Source organism: Dermacentor andersoni, chromosome 3 (genome assembly GCF_023375885.2).
Source record: "Dermacentor andersoni chromosome 3, qqDerAnde1_hic_scaffold, whole genome shotgun sequence".
Taxonomy (NCBI): Eukaryota; Metazoa; Arthropoda; class Arachnida; order Ixodida; family Ixodidae; genus Dermacentor; species Dermacentor andersoni.
This window is the reverse complement of record NC_092816.1, coordinates 8171308-8185672: the sequence shown is the minus strand read 5'-3', so window position 1 is coordinate 8185672 and position 14365 is coordinate 8171308. Positions and strand designations below refer to the sequence as shown.

The 14365-nt window shown below is 45.4% G+C and overlaps 1 protein-coding gene across 3 annotated transcripts in view; it reads left to right on the top strand.

Moving 5' to 3' along the window:
- The window catches only part of mTor (serine/threonine-protein kinase Tor), a 388261-nt gene that overhangs the window by 235888 nt on the left and 138008 nt on the right, over window positions 1-14365 (top strand). For all 3 annotated transcript variants that reach the window (XM_072287059.1, XM_072287057.1, XM_072287058.1), the window contains 4 exons: window positions 4531-4664; window positions 7559-7637; window positions 7835-7974; window positions 8071-8171. In XM_072287059.1, coding sequence (XP_072143160.1) covers window positions 4531-4664; window positions 7559-7637; window positions 7835-7974; window positions 8071-8171 — 454 coding nt within the window. The remainder of the gene's footprint in view (window positions 1-4530; window positions 4665-7558; window positions 7638-7834; window positions 7975-8070; window positions 8172-14365) is intronic.

Genomic DNA, 14365 nt, shown 5'->3' with positions numbered 1-14365 from the left:
AGATTCCATTCGGTCAGTGAGGGTCCTCAAAGTTGTGTCATCGCGTTGCTCGTTGGCCATGTCCAAAAGCTGGGAAATGGAAAGAACACTTGCGAAAGTGTCCATGTCGGCATTGGCTTGCGTATGTATAGGGTAACGGGACAAGCAGTCGGTGTCCTTCTGTAGGCAACCAGACCTACACACCACCGAATAGGAATGCTCTTGTAGCTGCAAGGCCCATTGTCCAAGCCTCCCTGTGGGAACTTTTAAGTGGGGAGGCTACCCTGGAGACCGAACTTTTTATTTTTTAAGATATCCAGATGAAACTTTCAGGGTACATTCACATTACCGAACTATGAGGAACTGCAAAATTTCATAAAGGTGTGTTTATTAGTTCCAGAGTTATTGAGGTCTAACTTGGTGATTCATGTATATGCCTGAGGAAGAGCCTGGAGAAATGCCAGGACATTGTAGGAAGCTGAAATTCACTGTGATGATCCCTTGATAGATATCCCAGGGGGCTAAAGAGCCCTTTTCTTTAATTTCCCCTCCAAAAAATTTTAAGACATCTTTGAATTTGATGTAGCCAGTAATGACCACATTCATCAAAAATTAATTGCTTATTATAATTTAACTGCACCAGCTTTCAAAAAAAGAAGCCTGTTATCCCCTGGCAAAGTCATTAAGGAACAGAATAAAAAGACTACTTACAAATCTGAAGAGCGGTTCTTGAGATATCGCCTTCCCCAGCACCACTACTAGCGAAAAAATCCATTCCGAGAAAACAGGCCTTAAAGTTGAACCCATGTGTTTTTTTTATTAGAAAGCTCCTGCGGAGCTTGTAATTAACTCTTGCGGCTCCAGGCACTCTCAGTGTGTCGGATTTTCAACTGGCGACAGCCGAAAGCACAGTTCCGCCGCTGAAAAGCGTCTACGCAGTCGGCACTCGCTGCGGAAGATTGGAAGTTGGATGCTCGTACAAGATGCATATCTTGCTCCCACGCACCGAACATCTTCACTGCCTTGGGCTTAGCCGGCATCGCGTGCGGCAAAGAACAAGCAAAAAAAGAAAAAGCTGAGAGAATAATCTCAAAGATAGGGCAAGGCGATGAGCAGCTCACAAGCAGGTATCTCTTGAGGTAGACGAAGCAAGGGGCAACAACGACGCGAGCGTGACGGGCGCGGCAGGCGCGGCATCAAAGGGAGCAGCCGCCGCTGCTCGTGCAGCAGCCAATGGCAGGCGCGCTTTAGCCCGTGAAATTTGAACGCGCTGCTCTGGCCAATCAGCGCTCCACATCACATCGCGGGAAAACGCCAATAGCGCCTCAACCGCGCCAACAATGCAGTTTTGCAAGGCGGCAAAACAGAGACAAAAGACAGAATTCAGGGTCAAAACGACACCAAGATGGCGCGGGCAGGCTGCATGGGCCGGGAATGGCACGCGCACTAAGTTTGACTTCATTTCGGCACTTGCGCGTGTTTTGTGGGCCGTGGTGGCCTGAAAAGTAGCGTTTTTTTTTTTTGTGTGCTTTGCGGTTGAATTAGGTGCTGATAATTACAGAACAGGTAGTTTTTAGACATGCAACCCAGAAATGGTCGAAGTTACATTTCTTGGAGTTGAGCTGCAGACCGGCCTAGCGAAAAACAGCAAGTACAGCTGAAAGGCGCTCAGTATGTGTGCTGAATGAGGGCGAGAACACAATAACATAATCTAGGTAGCAGAGACAAGTGGACCACTTGAATCCTTGTAGTAATGGGCCCATCATGCGCTCAAAGGTAGTCGGAGCGTTGCATAGCTTAAAAGTCATAACTTTGATGTACTAAAGACCATCAGGCGTTATAAAGGTGGTTTTTTTGCGATCTACATCATCGACAGTGATTTGGCAATATCCAGACCGAAGGTCGATGGACGAAAAATACTGTGCCCTGTATAGGCAATCGAGGGCATCATCGATACGAGGTGGTGGGTAGACGTCCTTCTTCGTTATGCGGTTGAGGTGACGGTAATTGACGCAGAATCTGCATGAACCGTCCTTCTGTTTGAAGAGCACGACAGGGGACGCCCAGGGACTTGACGATGGCTCAATGATGTCTTTCACTAGCATCTTGTCTACTTCAGTTTTGATGACGTGCCACTTCGAAGCTGAAACTTGGTAGGGTCGCCGATGGATGGGTGGATTATCGCCTGCTGTATGTATCCCATGTTTGACAAGGGACGTCTGGCCTAAGGGTCGCTTGTTCAGGTCAAATATATCCTTGTAGGAAAGCAAGACTGCAGAGCTGTTCATTCTCTGCAGGAGTGAGATTCGGGGCGATCATTTTCCTAGTGTCATTGTCAGTACATTTGGCAGACCGGAAAGGCTCACAGGAAGCGTCAACGGCAAAAGTCTCAACGCAACTAACTTCTAAAACAGTGATTGTAGCCAGGGTGATACCTTTAGGAAGAATTTGCTTAGCGAGCCCGAAATTCACCACAGGGAGGTACATGTGATTGTTTGTGCCCCTCAGTATTGTATGCAGGACAGTAATGCTGTGCGTGAGAATGATGGCAGTTATGGGAGCGGAGATGTAATTACCATCGGGAACTGGCATAGAAGGCTTTCATTTCGATGCATGTCAAGACCTGTGGTGGAACATGAACAAAATCAGTCAGTCTTAGGCGAATTTTGTGTGGTGTTGGAGGAACGTCCAGTAGAGGTAGGTCAAGATGCAACAGTACTTGAAGAACAATCGATGAGTGCCGAGTGGGCGGAGAGGAAGTCTAAGCCTAGGATGAGGTCAAGGGAGCATTGGTCAAGTACAGTGAAAAGAACGACACTATGGTGGCCGGAAATGCTTACACGGGTAGTACACATTCCGACCACGGTCACCATGCTACCGTCGGCGATTTGTACAAACCGAGTAATGGCAGGCGTAACAATTTTCTTTAAATGGCAGCATATGTGGCTGGTCGTAATCTATATGTGTGCTGCGGTATCTATAAGTGCTGTGACGGATGTGCCATCAACTTGGACGTCAAGAAGGTTATGTCTCGTAAACAGCGTCAAAGGAAGATTTTGCGGCGAATCCGACATTGCAGCACCACTTCGAGGTGTCGCATTGCCTAGTTTTCCTGCTGGGACGGTCCTAGGTAGGTCGGCGACGGCGAGCGGTGAAGCTTCGGCGGGCGTGGCTGGCAACATTGAGGCGAGGGCGAGCGAGCATAGCGATGAGTCGAGGTAGTGGCGTCGGAAGCGTCGTAGAAGCGATGGGGTGAGGAACTTCGGGGCGAACTTGAATTCCGGAAGGAGTTTCGAGGAGGAGACGGCCAACGGCTCCTGCAGTGATGGGAAACGTGACGAATGCAACCCGCAGCAAAAACAGATCGGCCTGTCGTCAGGTGTACGTCAGTCCGAGGGATTCCTGGTAGTCTAGGGATAACGGACACTGTGAGGTGGACTGCAATAGGACCGAGGCATAGGAGCAGGGTGGGTGTCAGGGCGATTCAAGAAGCAGGTGCTTGGAAGAGACATATTAGCAATTTCCTGACGAACCACGGACTGGATCAGCGACATCGTCTCAGCAGTGTTGTTCCAAGACGTCCGTTGAGGTCAGGAAGGCAACGCTGCTTCGAGTTTGCATTGTACAATTCAAGTCACGTTTTCGCTTGGTGGTGGCGAGCTAGATTGGTCAGTACACGAAGAGGTCGCTGCAGTATTTGGCAGCCGTGTAACCTGATTGTATATACGATGACTCTTCGTCTGCTTGAAACGGTGGCATTCCTTCATGATGGTGTCGACAGATGATAAGTTTCTGAAGATCAGAAGGTTGAATGCGTCGTCTGCGATGCATTTGATAATGTGTGCAACATTGTCTGCCTCTGGCATGGACATGTCGATTTTATGACAGAGGGCTAGGACGTCCTGAATGTAGGAGACATACGACTCTGTAGCAGTTTGGGCACACGTGGCGAGTTGTTGGTCCAGGTTTAACTGTCTCTACTTCCTTGCTTTCCACATGCACTGCTGTGTTTGTTTTACGGTTTAGATAGTAATAGTAGCAAGCTGGTTTAACAGCCGAATTGGGACCTTCAACAGAAATGGTGATTCTACATGTGCCATTGAAATAATGTTCAGGGCGTGGAACACAACTGGCATTGCCAAGTTCTCAAGTGCAAGCGTCTCTGCCTAAGTGGCTGTAAATTTACCAGTACACACCTTTACACACAGTTTACCAGCACAAGCACCCAATCTGCTTGTGAAAATATACTCGCCGACTGAGAAAAGTAATCAGCTCAAAGAATTGCTTACTCTTAAAGCACCTATTTACACCCTGTATGCTTGAACCGTTTCATGCCGGATCAGTAACCATTATTATTCTTTTCGATTCAGGTTTGGTTTGTGTTCAGGCACATTCTAAGTATATAGGTTTGGTTTTGGGTTCAGTTCCAGCTAGAATTCCAGTTTGGGTGTGGTTTTCAGTTCAGGTTTGTTAGACACCCCACTTTCAATATCTTTTAAATACTTTTGCGGTTGTAATGTGCTTACCCAGTGTGTCTTATTTTTTGTGCAGGGTCCCCTTCCACTTGATCAGAAGTTGCTTGGTGAGCGTGCCATGAAATGTCGAGCATATGCAAAGGCACTCCACTACAAAGAGGACGAATTTCACAGAGGTCCTACTACTGAAGTGTTGGAAGCGCTGATTAGGTATATGAAACTAAGAAATGTTACTTTAGTGGCTCTGTTAACTCTCTTTCTTTGTCTTCATACCCATGGTCCTCGAGAGTATTGTCACTAAAACACCGCAAGGATGATGCCATGTTTGTTTAAAAAGCACAGGAAAATCAAATGCAAAAAGCACGACCTCAGAACAGAAATTTGAAGGATGCTTAACTTTCGTCTTTAAGAGTAGAACGCAATAGCAATCAAAGATCCCTGGCACATGCAATTGGCGAACACCGTGGCCGGTCTATGAGTGGTAGAAATGCTGGAAAAGGGGTTTCTTTGAGTTTTCACATAACAGAATTATGTTTTCTCAAATAGTCAAATTACAATGTGATGCTGTCATGTCTGTAGATTGCGTGTGCCATAGTTACTCTAATCTAACGCGCACTTATTTTCTGATAAAATGGGTCCAAAAATTGCTTTCGTATTAGAATCGAGTACAACCCTAAATCTGCGTTATCATATTTCCATCGATATGCAAAACGAGAACAAGGTGAAAGCAGGAGTCAATCTTTCGACAAGTGGACTTGTCTTCGTGAAGAAGACAAGTTGAAAGCAGGAACCAACGTCTCGACAAGTGGACTTGTCTTCTTGAAGAAGATAAGTCCACCTGTCGAAACATTGGCTCCTGCTTTCATCTTGTTCTCGTTTTGCTCATTGTCTTGAATTTCCATCTCCCACTTTCTCCATGTTTTCCCTGCATATCGCCATCGGCATTTCAAGATGGCCGCCTCGTACGCGCTTAGAGCCTAGCTGCCGTAGCTTTCTCCATGTACTGTATACGTATGCTTAGACAATGCTTTCTTTGGCATTGTCAGGTTAGTACACCGTCTGTCTTCCCGTTTTCTGCGTTTGCTCTATCAGCATGGAAGTGCTGACTGCAACGACATGCCGAGTTTATCTCGATGCCGCAATTAAAAGGAAAGCTATCACATGTGTGGAGATGGATGGAAATCACAGGTATTCGGAGTTCCTGAAACTTGTGTGCGGGACTGATGCAAACAGCAGAGGCATTCTACACTGGCAGCTGCTACGTACGGCGCAGCCGTAAGGCCCCTATATTGAAAGCGATCTGCGGTGGAGACAAGTCTACGCACCTAAGCGCACCACGCTGTGTTCTCGTCGCTTAGTTTGCGTCGAAGCAAGGGGCTGTACAAAGGTCAATTATCTTGCACCTGCTACCACACTTCCTCACTCCAGCGTTTAAAGTGTTTCCGTGGTCATTAAACGAGACATGTTCATGCTTGTGTGTGCGTGACACCATGCTTGTTAATTTGGTTAGTAAGCAAATGCTTAAAATTTTATATGGCGCAACACCACGTACCTGAGCACACGAGGATCGGACCCTCCCGCGTGTAGCCATGTTTAGGCCCTTTTACATCCATATCACATCTACTATGAGGAATTCATTGTGCACGTCATCCATAATACATCGTTCACATTACCACTTGTCATGGTGCTCTTTGGCCAAACCTGGCCCTTGTGCCATAAAACACCACACATCATCAAAAGTTTATATGGCTGATAAAACTACTATCCTTACTTTTCATATAGCTGTCGACTAATTTGTTATTGTAATCGATGCTTTGCCTTTCGTGCGAAACTGCGACTTCTTTATTTATCGCAACTTTAGTGCATTGGGAGTAAGTCTTTATTTTTTCCAAATGAGAGAAAGTTATATTTCAATATGAAAGAAGGAGGTGCACGGTACTGTAAGGACTTTTCTTTCTTTAGGTCACGGCAAATGGGTGCACGTTACAATGGAGAGCGCTTTTTTTTCCCTTTTTTTTTTTGGACATGTAAAACAGACGTGCGATACAATCGAGGGCCTGTTAGAATAAAGTAAATACGGTAAGCCATACTTCACGATTTTTGTATGTATTCTAGCTCGAGAAATCCAATTAATTCAGTAACTTCCTTGCACCACATGAAGGGCCTGAGTATGGGTGGTATGAAAATCTTTTTTCTGAAACACCCGCTGTGGTTTCTTAGTAGCTATGGTGTTGGGCTGCTGAGCACGAGGTCACGGAATCGAATCCCGCCCACTGCTGCTGCGTTTCGAGGGGGGTGAAATGCGAAAACAACTATGTACTTAGAGTTAAGTGCATGTTAAAAAACCCCAGGCGGTTGAGATTTCCGGAGTTCTCCACTAGGGCGTGCCTCATAATCAGAAAGGGGTTTTGGCACGTTACCTCCCTTTCTCTCTCTCTCTCTTCTTCTTTTTCTTTTTTCGGAATGATGTTTGACGGTGAATGCCGGACGCCGACGCCGGATTTTCTGCAAGACGAGGCCTTTTACGTTATCACATTAAAATGAAAACCTGCCGCCATACAGTGTGAAAAATCGTATTCAATAACAGCGCGGAATTTCAAACAGCTACTGCCATCTATGTTGTAATTGGAAAAACACCCTTTTATGCCCTTTGTTTGTCAAAAGCCATTCAAAAAGTTGCCGGAATACCCATGACAAGGTAAAACAGCCATAAGTAAAGAAAATGACGACTACTCGTGACGAACTGAGGTCAGTAAGGTCCCTTAAGGGATTAAGTGAACATTAAAGGAGTCTGAACTTGTGCTTGTTTGTATGGCTTCATAACAAGAAAAAGGCACCAAAAAAAATGGGACCAGAAGGAAAGACGGTACAGGTGCTGAATCTTATTGCAGTGTAAGCACAGGTGTAACATTTCCATTCTTCAATTAATAGTTGGATCAGAGACATGTTGTTGGAACAAACATATAAATTTCATAGGCTGAAATAGTACCAGCAGGACATCTTCAAACCGGTTCTTGCTTCTCGTCAGCTTTCATCTGTTGTCTGGGAAATATGTTGGGTGGAGTTTCATTTATCTAAGCATTTTTTTTTTATTCCTTGGGCAGCATCAACAACAAGTTGCAGCAGCCGGAAGCTGCCGCTGGTGTCTTGGAATATGCAACCAAGTGTCATGCAACAGACCTGGTTGGTTGTCTTCCTTGCTTTTCTTTTCTTTTTTGTGCTCGTGTGGGTGCTGTATTGCGCTTGCTTTCTGATTCGGCCAGTGAACTGTGCTTTGAAATGCATTCATAAGAGTTTTAATACAAATAACTTAGTTGTGCTGGCTTGTTTCTTTTCTCATACAAAATTTCCGGAACTGACATGTGCCCCGTTGTCTGCAGAGAGTGAAGGAGCGCTGGTATGAAAAGCTGCATGATTGGGAGAATGCACTGAGGGTCTATGGAAGAGCACGAGAGCAGAAGCCAGATGATGTGGAGCTTATCTTGGGTCAGATGAGATGTTTGGAAGTTCTTGGCGAGTGGTATGTATCACTTGACATGGTTGACCATGTGCAACTGATTCCCATCTAGCTGCAATGCTCAAACAGCAATGTGTTATTATTTCCTTTACCCCACAGGGAGCAGCTTTACCAGCTCTCGAGTGGAAACTGGAGCAATAGTTCACACAGCAACCAACAAAAGATGGCTCGCATGGCGTCAGCAGCTGCTTGGGGCCTTGGTGAGCTGACAACAGACAAATAATTTACCCCTTTTCACGTGTGTGTGGTTGCATGCATGTGTGTGCACCACACGCACGCACACACACTTATTCAAACTCATCGGATAGTCAGTTTTCATTTGAGTTTGAACCCAAATAGGATATAGTGTAAAACAGCATTATAATTGTACAAATTTATAATTGGGTGTTCTTAAGACGCAGGGCCAAACAAGATTTTCAGATTTCCTTGAACTCGCCAAAATTCTTAAATATGGCATCACTAGTATTTTATAAAAATTTGTGTCAGAGGGGGCCGCACACTATATTTTTTGTAGTTGTGGGGCTAATTTGAATCTGCTTGAAATCAGATTCATTGAAGTTTGGGCACTTTTTATTACATGTGTATATACAGCTGTTGCTTGGAGTGTTGAAATGTTAATGTCAGCATGATAAAACTTTTTGCGATTACAGTGGAACCCCGTTCATGCATATTTCATCCGACTGGAGGGAAAAAAAACGTAACAGCCAGCAAAACGCAGCAGTGGGAAAAGCTAAAAAAAATTATTGAAAACAGTGTAGTTTCGATTTGAAACCATTTATTTCTTTAAGGTTGCCTTTCAAGGCTTAAAAAACTCAAAAATGGAGGCCTGCCGTTTCTTTCACTCACTGGACAGCACCACATGTTTCTCGATTGCCTGAAAGGCTGCATTGCTGTCAGCATCGCTTTGAGGTGTGGCGTACCTGTGCAGGAGGTACAGAACCGCAACGGCTTCTGCAAATCTTGGATCTGTTAAATCCCCGGAATCTTGTGGCTCGTGCTCGTCTTCATCATTGGAGGCATGGGCGTCGTCACTTGTGACCTAGTTTTCAGCGATATTGGTGAATCATGTCAGAAGTGCTTGTCGAAGTTCCCGTACTTAGCGCCACAAGCCTGCTTAGCTTTTCCGACGAAAAGCGTGTAATTTCCTTCAATCACGGTCCTGTTTGAGACGATGCTGTTAATGTTAAGTGTCGTGGGTGGTAGTCCTAGGCCTTTGGCAATGCCGATTCTTTTCCACTCTGGCTGCTTGTTGACTGCATCGAGTACGTCGAGCTGGAGATAGCTGCCTTCTGTTATATCGTGATGGTCTTTCGCGTCCACTTTCCACTTGGCTCGTCGTGGTTGAGCAGCACGTGGCAAACAACACAGTGCTCCTTTGTGTTATCGAGAAGGTAAGCGTCAAGTACGTTCAGCTTGGTCAGCAACTGTATAAATTTTCTATACAGCGGTTCTGATTATCAATCTAAAGGATAATGTAATCACTCGAACCTCGTTATAACCGAATGGGCTATAACAAAATAATGGATACAACGAAGCAATTGACATTCTCCTTGAAATCCACATAGAGATCAACGTAATTAAAACCTTATTTTAATGAAGTGAAATTGTCCAGCCAATGGATACAACAAACTAAATTCATCTCCGAAACCAAAAAACACCTGACCGTTGCGTGCCAAGTACAGTGCTTTCTGCGGGATTCAGCATTTGTCTGCCATGGCATTTTATAACTCCGGTGTCCCCATGTTTAATGCATTGTTGAACAACACTGGTCTTTTTCACTGCCGCACGTAGCTGCATACTTGTGCACAAGCAGCAGCTCACTATTGTATTTCTCCACTGACCTCTCTTTCTTGCACGTGCCTGGCGCCGCGGCTACATGCGCCAGTGCAAAAGATTTGTGCAGTCACTTATACGTGCTGCGCAGGCTCGCACAGCTGAGTGTGGCCTGCGAGATCTTCCCAACACAATTTGGAGGGTCATGCGCAAGCCTGTGCGAGCTGCACCATGCTACGCAGCTGCGGGCAGCGGTGCGAAACATTAGTGCATTCACTTCTCTAATTCTCTGCTGCGTGCTGCGCAGGCAGCCGCAGGTGGGCTGGCCTCAGAAACCACCCTGGCGCAGTCTCGAGGGTCACGCCCAGCCATGCATTCACTTCTCCCCCTCTCTCTGCAGTGCACCGCGCAGGCTGGCAGCTGGCTGTGGCCTCGGAGATTGCACTGGCATCTGCGCAATCTCAGAGGCTACGAGCCGGCCAAGCCAAGCCTGTGGCGAAATTCGCTTACCTCCTCGATCACACAGAGGAGCGCTGTGTTTTGTCGCTGTGTTGTTTGCCACGTGCCGCTCGACCACGACGAGCCAAGTGGAAAGCGGACGCAAAAGACCATCACAATATAACAAAAGGTAGCTATCTCAAGCCTGTCATGCCAGGTGCTAAGAAGTCAAGGGACACACCGCAAATTCGTTTGTTTTATTCAAATTTCATGGCATGCATTGTTGTGTAGCTGCTAGATCCGCAAGGCCACTGTCTTATTTACGTGTTTACGATTGTGACCCCATCGGGCTTATATTGCAGTAAATGGCAACAATGGATGTAACGAAGTAACGAATATAAATTAAGTAATTTCGGCTTCTCCTTCAACTTCGTTATAACGAGGTTTGGGTGTAGCCAGCAGCTGTATTTTTCTCACTCCCAAGTAGAAACGGCTTTGCTGTTTTAGAACATCCACTGAAATTGCCACATCAACGATGTGCACAGGACGGGCAGCAGAAACGCTACAAGATGTGACTACAGAGCTTACAGCAAACGTGGCAGCAAGCATGGCAGCCTACCCATTTCTTTTCACCTTGTTCAGTGCCAGCATGTAATTGATCAAGAATTAAATTCTAGACATAAACCCCTCATTCAACTACCATTTAAGTAGTGGCCTATGTTGCCACAATTTTTTTCATCCCTGATGTAGCAGAACTCCTCATTGAAGAAGGTGCGTGCGTGTTGACGGAAGCTTTGGAGGATGAGACTCTCCAGCATTGCCGAGATTGTCCAGAGGTCCCGCAGTAGGCTTGGCAGTGCCGCCTTTGTTGCTTAATGTCAAGATAAGAGACACTGAAACTACATAACACAATTGGAAGGAATTTAAATGAAGTGAAACACATCATAGAGAAGTACTGACAGAAAATTTTTGTCTTGCTTTCTTTAGTTTTATTAGATAGTTGCAGACTCCAGCTGCTAGGATAAGCCTAGGCATAAACATTCTCCACCAGTGTTACTACCACATTATACACAGTTGTTGAACATGTACAGTATCAACAGGACAGACAGCAGGGAAGCTGTGCCAAAAAATTCTGTTCTTAGGGTGATACCCGGCCTCGCTCGGGACACTGTTTCGTATAATAAACGTTTCTTTCTCTCTCTCTCTCTCTCTCTCTCTTGCCTGAAAGTGCCCTGTTGGACATTGCATTGCACAAAAGCAAGAGTACCGCTGAAAGTGTCATCTGAGAACATTAGTAGTGCCTCATGTACACTGCCTCTTTACATATACAGTAGAGCCTCGTTCATATGTTTTGGAAAAACCACAAGAAAAAACGTACGATACAAAATAAATAAAAGAATTTGACAGACTCAACTATTGTTGACATCTATGTAATGCGAAGCGTCGTGCGGATCGCTGCGCCATGAGATGCCGATGCACGTCGAGCTTGTGGTGCTGCAGCAGCCATAGACGAGTTTTATTGTTTTACTATTGCGTGGTGTTTTAAGAGGGCGACAGGAAACCGAAACGAAATCGGGCTGGTGGGCGAGGCCGGATGCCGCCGAAGCCAAACCTGTTGCCGACATTGCACCGCCTGCAGCAGGGAACAGCGGCTCATTTGGATTATCGCCTACTAAAAGCATGCAGTTTGCTACCAATGGCACAACACACTATGCACCACGCGCTGTAAAACAGGTAGATGAAAACGCTTAGCGCAATTGGCTTCGCGGCGATAGCTGTAAATGCGGCGTGCAACGGCCCAGCTGGATATTTGCTGGGACCGAAATAAGAAACTGTGCTTGCCGTCGTTTGCGCGTGAGACGGGTGGCTATATACTGTTTTTGATCGCGCGTGCCTCGCGCCTTTTCTTGTTCACATGGAATCTAGCGGCTGGAAAACTTATACCATCGCAGTCTGCAGCAGGGAACAGCGTCGCATTTCAGTTATCGCCTGGCATGCGCTCTGCTTGTGACGGCACCACGCACTGCGAAACAGATAGGTGAAGATCCTTATCACAATAGGATTGGCAGTGATAGCTGTGAATGCCGCGTGCAGTGTCCCCAGAGAAGATTTGCTGGTACCGAAATAAGAAACTGAGTTCGTGCCGGTGTTTTTATGCGAGACATATGGGCAGGCAAGCATCGCGGTGAAGCTTCCATGTCGGGCACACATACTATATATATATATATATATATATATATATATATATATATATATACTGTTTGTGATCGCGCGCCTCGCGCATTTTCTTGTTTACATGGGATCTAGCGGCCAGACTACGTATCATACAATCACAGTTTAGTGATGTACTGAACGTTAGTGCCGAAAAATTGTGTGTTCTGGGAACATATGAACCGGCAAAAAATTAGAGTAACTCTATTGGGTCATCTTTTTTGTGTTCTCGACTGTGAATGTTGGTGCTGAGAAAATGTACGTAACGGGAACATATCAACAGGATTTTACTGTATTTGTTTCTGACCTTCAAGTAAGCTTCAAGTTAGACCTAATAAGATAATCTTCCGTTGCTGTTAAGATGGTTTAATGTTTCAATATGGCAAATCAGTTCTGCAGAAATTCGCAAGGTATGTATGAAAGGAAAAATTTTCGACCACCTGACAGAAGCGTGAAGCTAAAAGGGAAACTCAATACAGGCTTCTCAGAATTAAAGAAAGGTTCACAGTCGAAGAAAAGCTTGTCCTGATTTAGGGATTTATCTCGGGGCCAATGACTTTTGCAAGCGCTTGTTCTACAATCTGAGCTAAACAGGCTAACAGATCACAGCACAAGAGCGAATCAATTGGCAACTCGAAGCACAGGGACGCCGAATATGGCAAATCAGTTGTGCAGGAATCTGTGAGGTGCAAGAAGTTGCAGGAAAGGGAAAGATTCTCATTCACCCATTAGTAGCACAAATCTCCAAAGGAAATTCACATGGTTTTATCGGAAAGCAAACTTGCCTGTTGAAGAAAAATTAAATCTTGTTTTGGGATCGAAGTCGGGAACAGTGCCTTTCCTGGGGAGTCGCTCTACAATTTGAACTAGCCAGGGGTTAGCAAACTGCAGAGCAACTTGCTGAGTTAATCAGCAACTCAAAGCATTTTCCTTACAATTTCTCTTTCACAGTGTAATCCTTATCTACCAGGCGGCATTGCAGCATTTAGTGTTATACCATCCGTCGAGGACATAGTGGTAACGGGTCATAGTTATATTATGTTTAGTCATGTAATGTGCCAAGAAAGGATATACTGTATTTTGCAGTGTATAAGTTGTGCTTATATTTTTTTTTTTTCTAAATTTTTCGTCGGTGCGTTGTATAGAATGGTGCGACTTATATACATTACTCTCTCCCCACCCATTTTTTTTTTTTTAACGGAAAAAACTATTGTCAAAATTGGTTTAGATGCTATGATCATGTGGAACACGCTGGGTTGACCTCCTTTGGCTGTTGCTATGGGTTTTGTGCGCGCTATGGATTTACTGGGTTCTTCTCATGATTGTGTTGCCGAGCGCCGTGTGAGAAGGACAGAGCAGCAACGCAAGCAACGGCAACCTGACTGCGAGTTGACCGACTCCAAAGTTGCCGCATCTGCAGATCGCTTTCAATATGCGGTGTGTGCCGCTGTGCAAGCTATGCAGTTGCTACCAGAGTATAAGCCCCCCCTCCCCCTCCCTCCTGTACTGCCTGCCCGCGTTTTCCCTTGTTTGTGATTTGGGTCATCGTTGCACGCTTCCACTCTCACATACAATATACGGCACAGGGACAATGTTATCACCCTTGGACTTTATACGGAACATTGCAGTGACCACGACCACAGAAATGTGTCTGGTGTGTCCATCTCATTGCTTGTGTGTGACCTGCGTTCACGAAGTGAAACGTCACAGTGTTTTTTTAAATCGCTTAGCAAATGAACAGGTACATCTTATACTCCCGTGCAACTTACAGACGTGCTTTTTTTTTTTTCTATAGAACTGTCATTTTGAGTGGGGGAATACTTAAACAAAGGTGTGGCTTATAGACCGGAAGATACGGTACTAGAACTGTCTACTAGCGTAAACTAAACTACAGTAGTAGGTTATGTTTCTGGAGTAGCAGTGGGCAATTGCCAAAGGTATTTCAGAGAACAACACAAAGCAACTGGCCTGG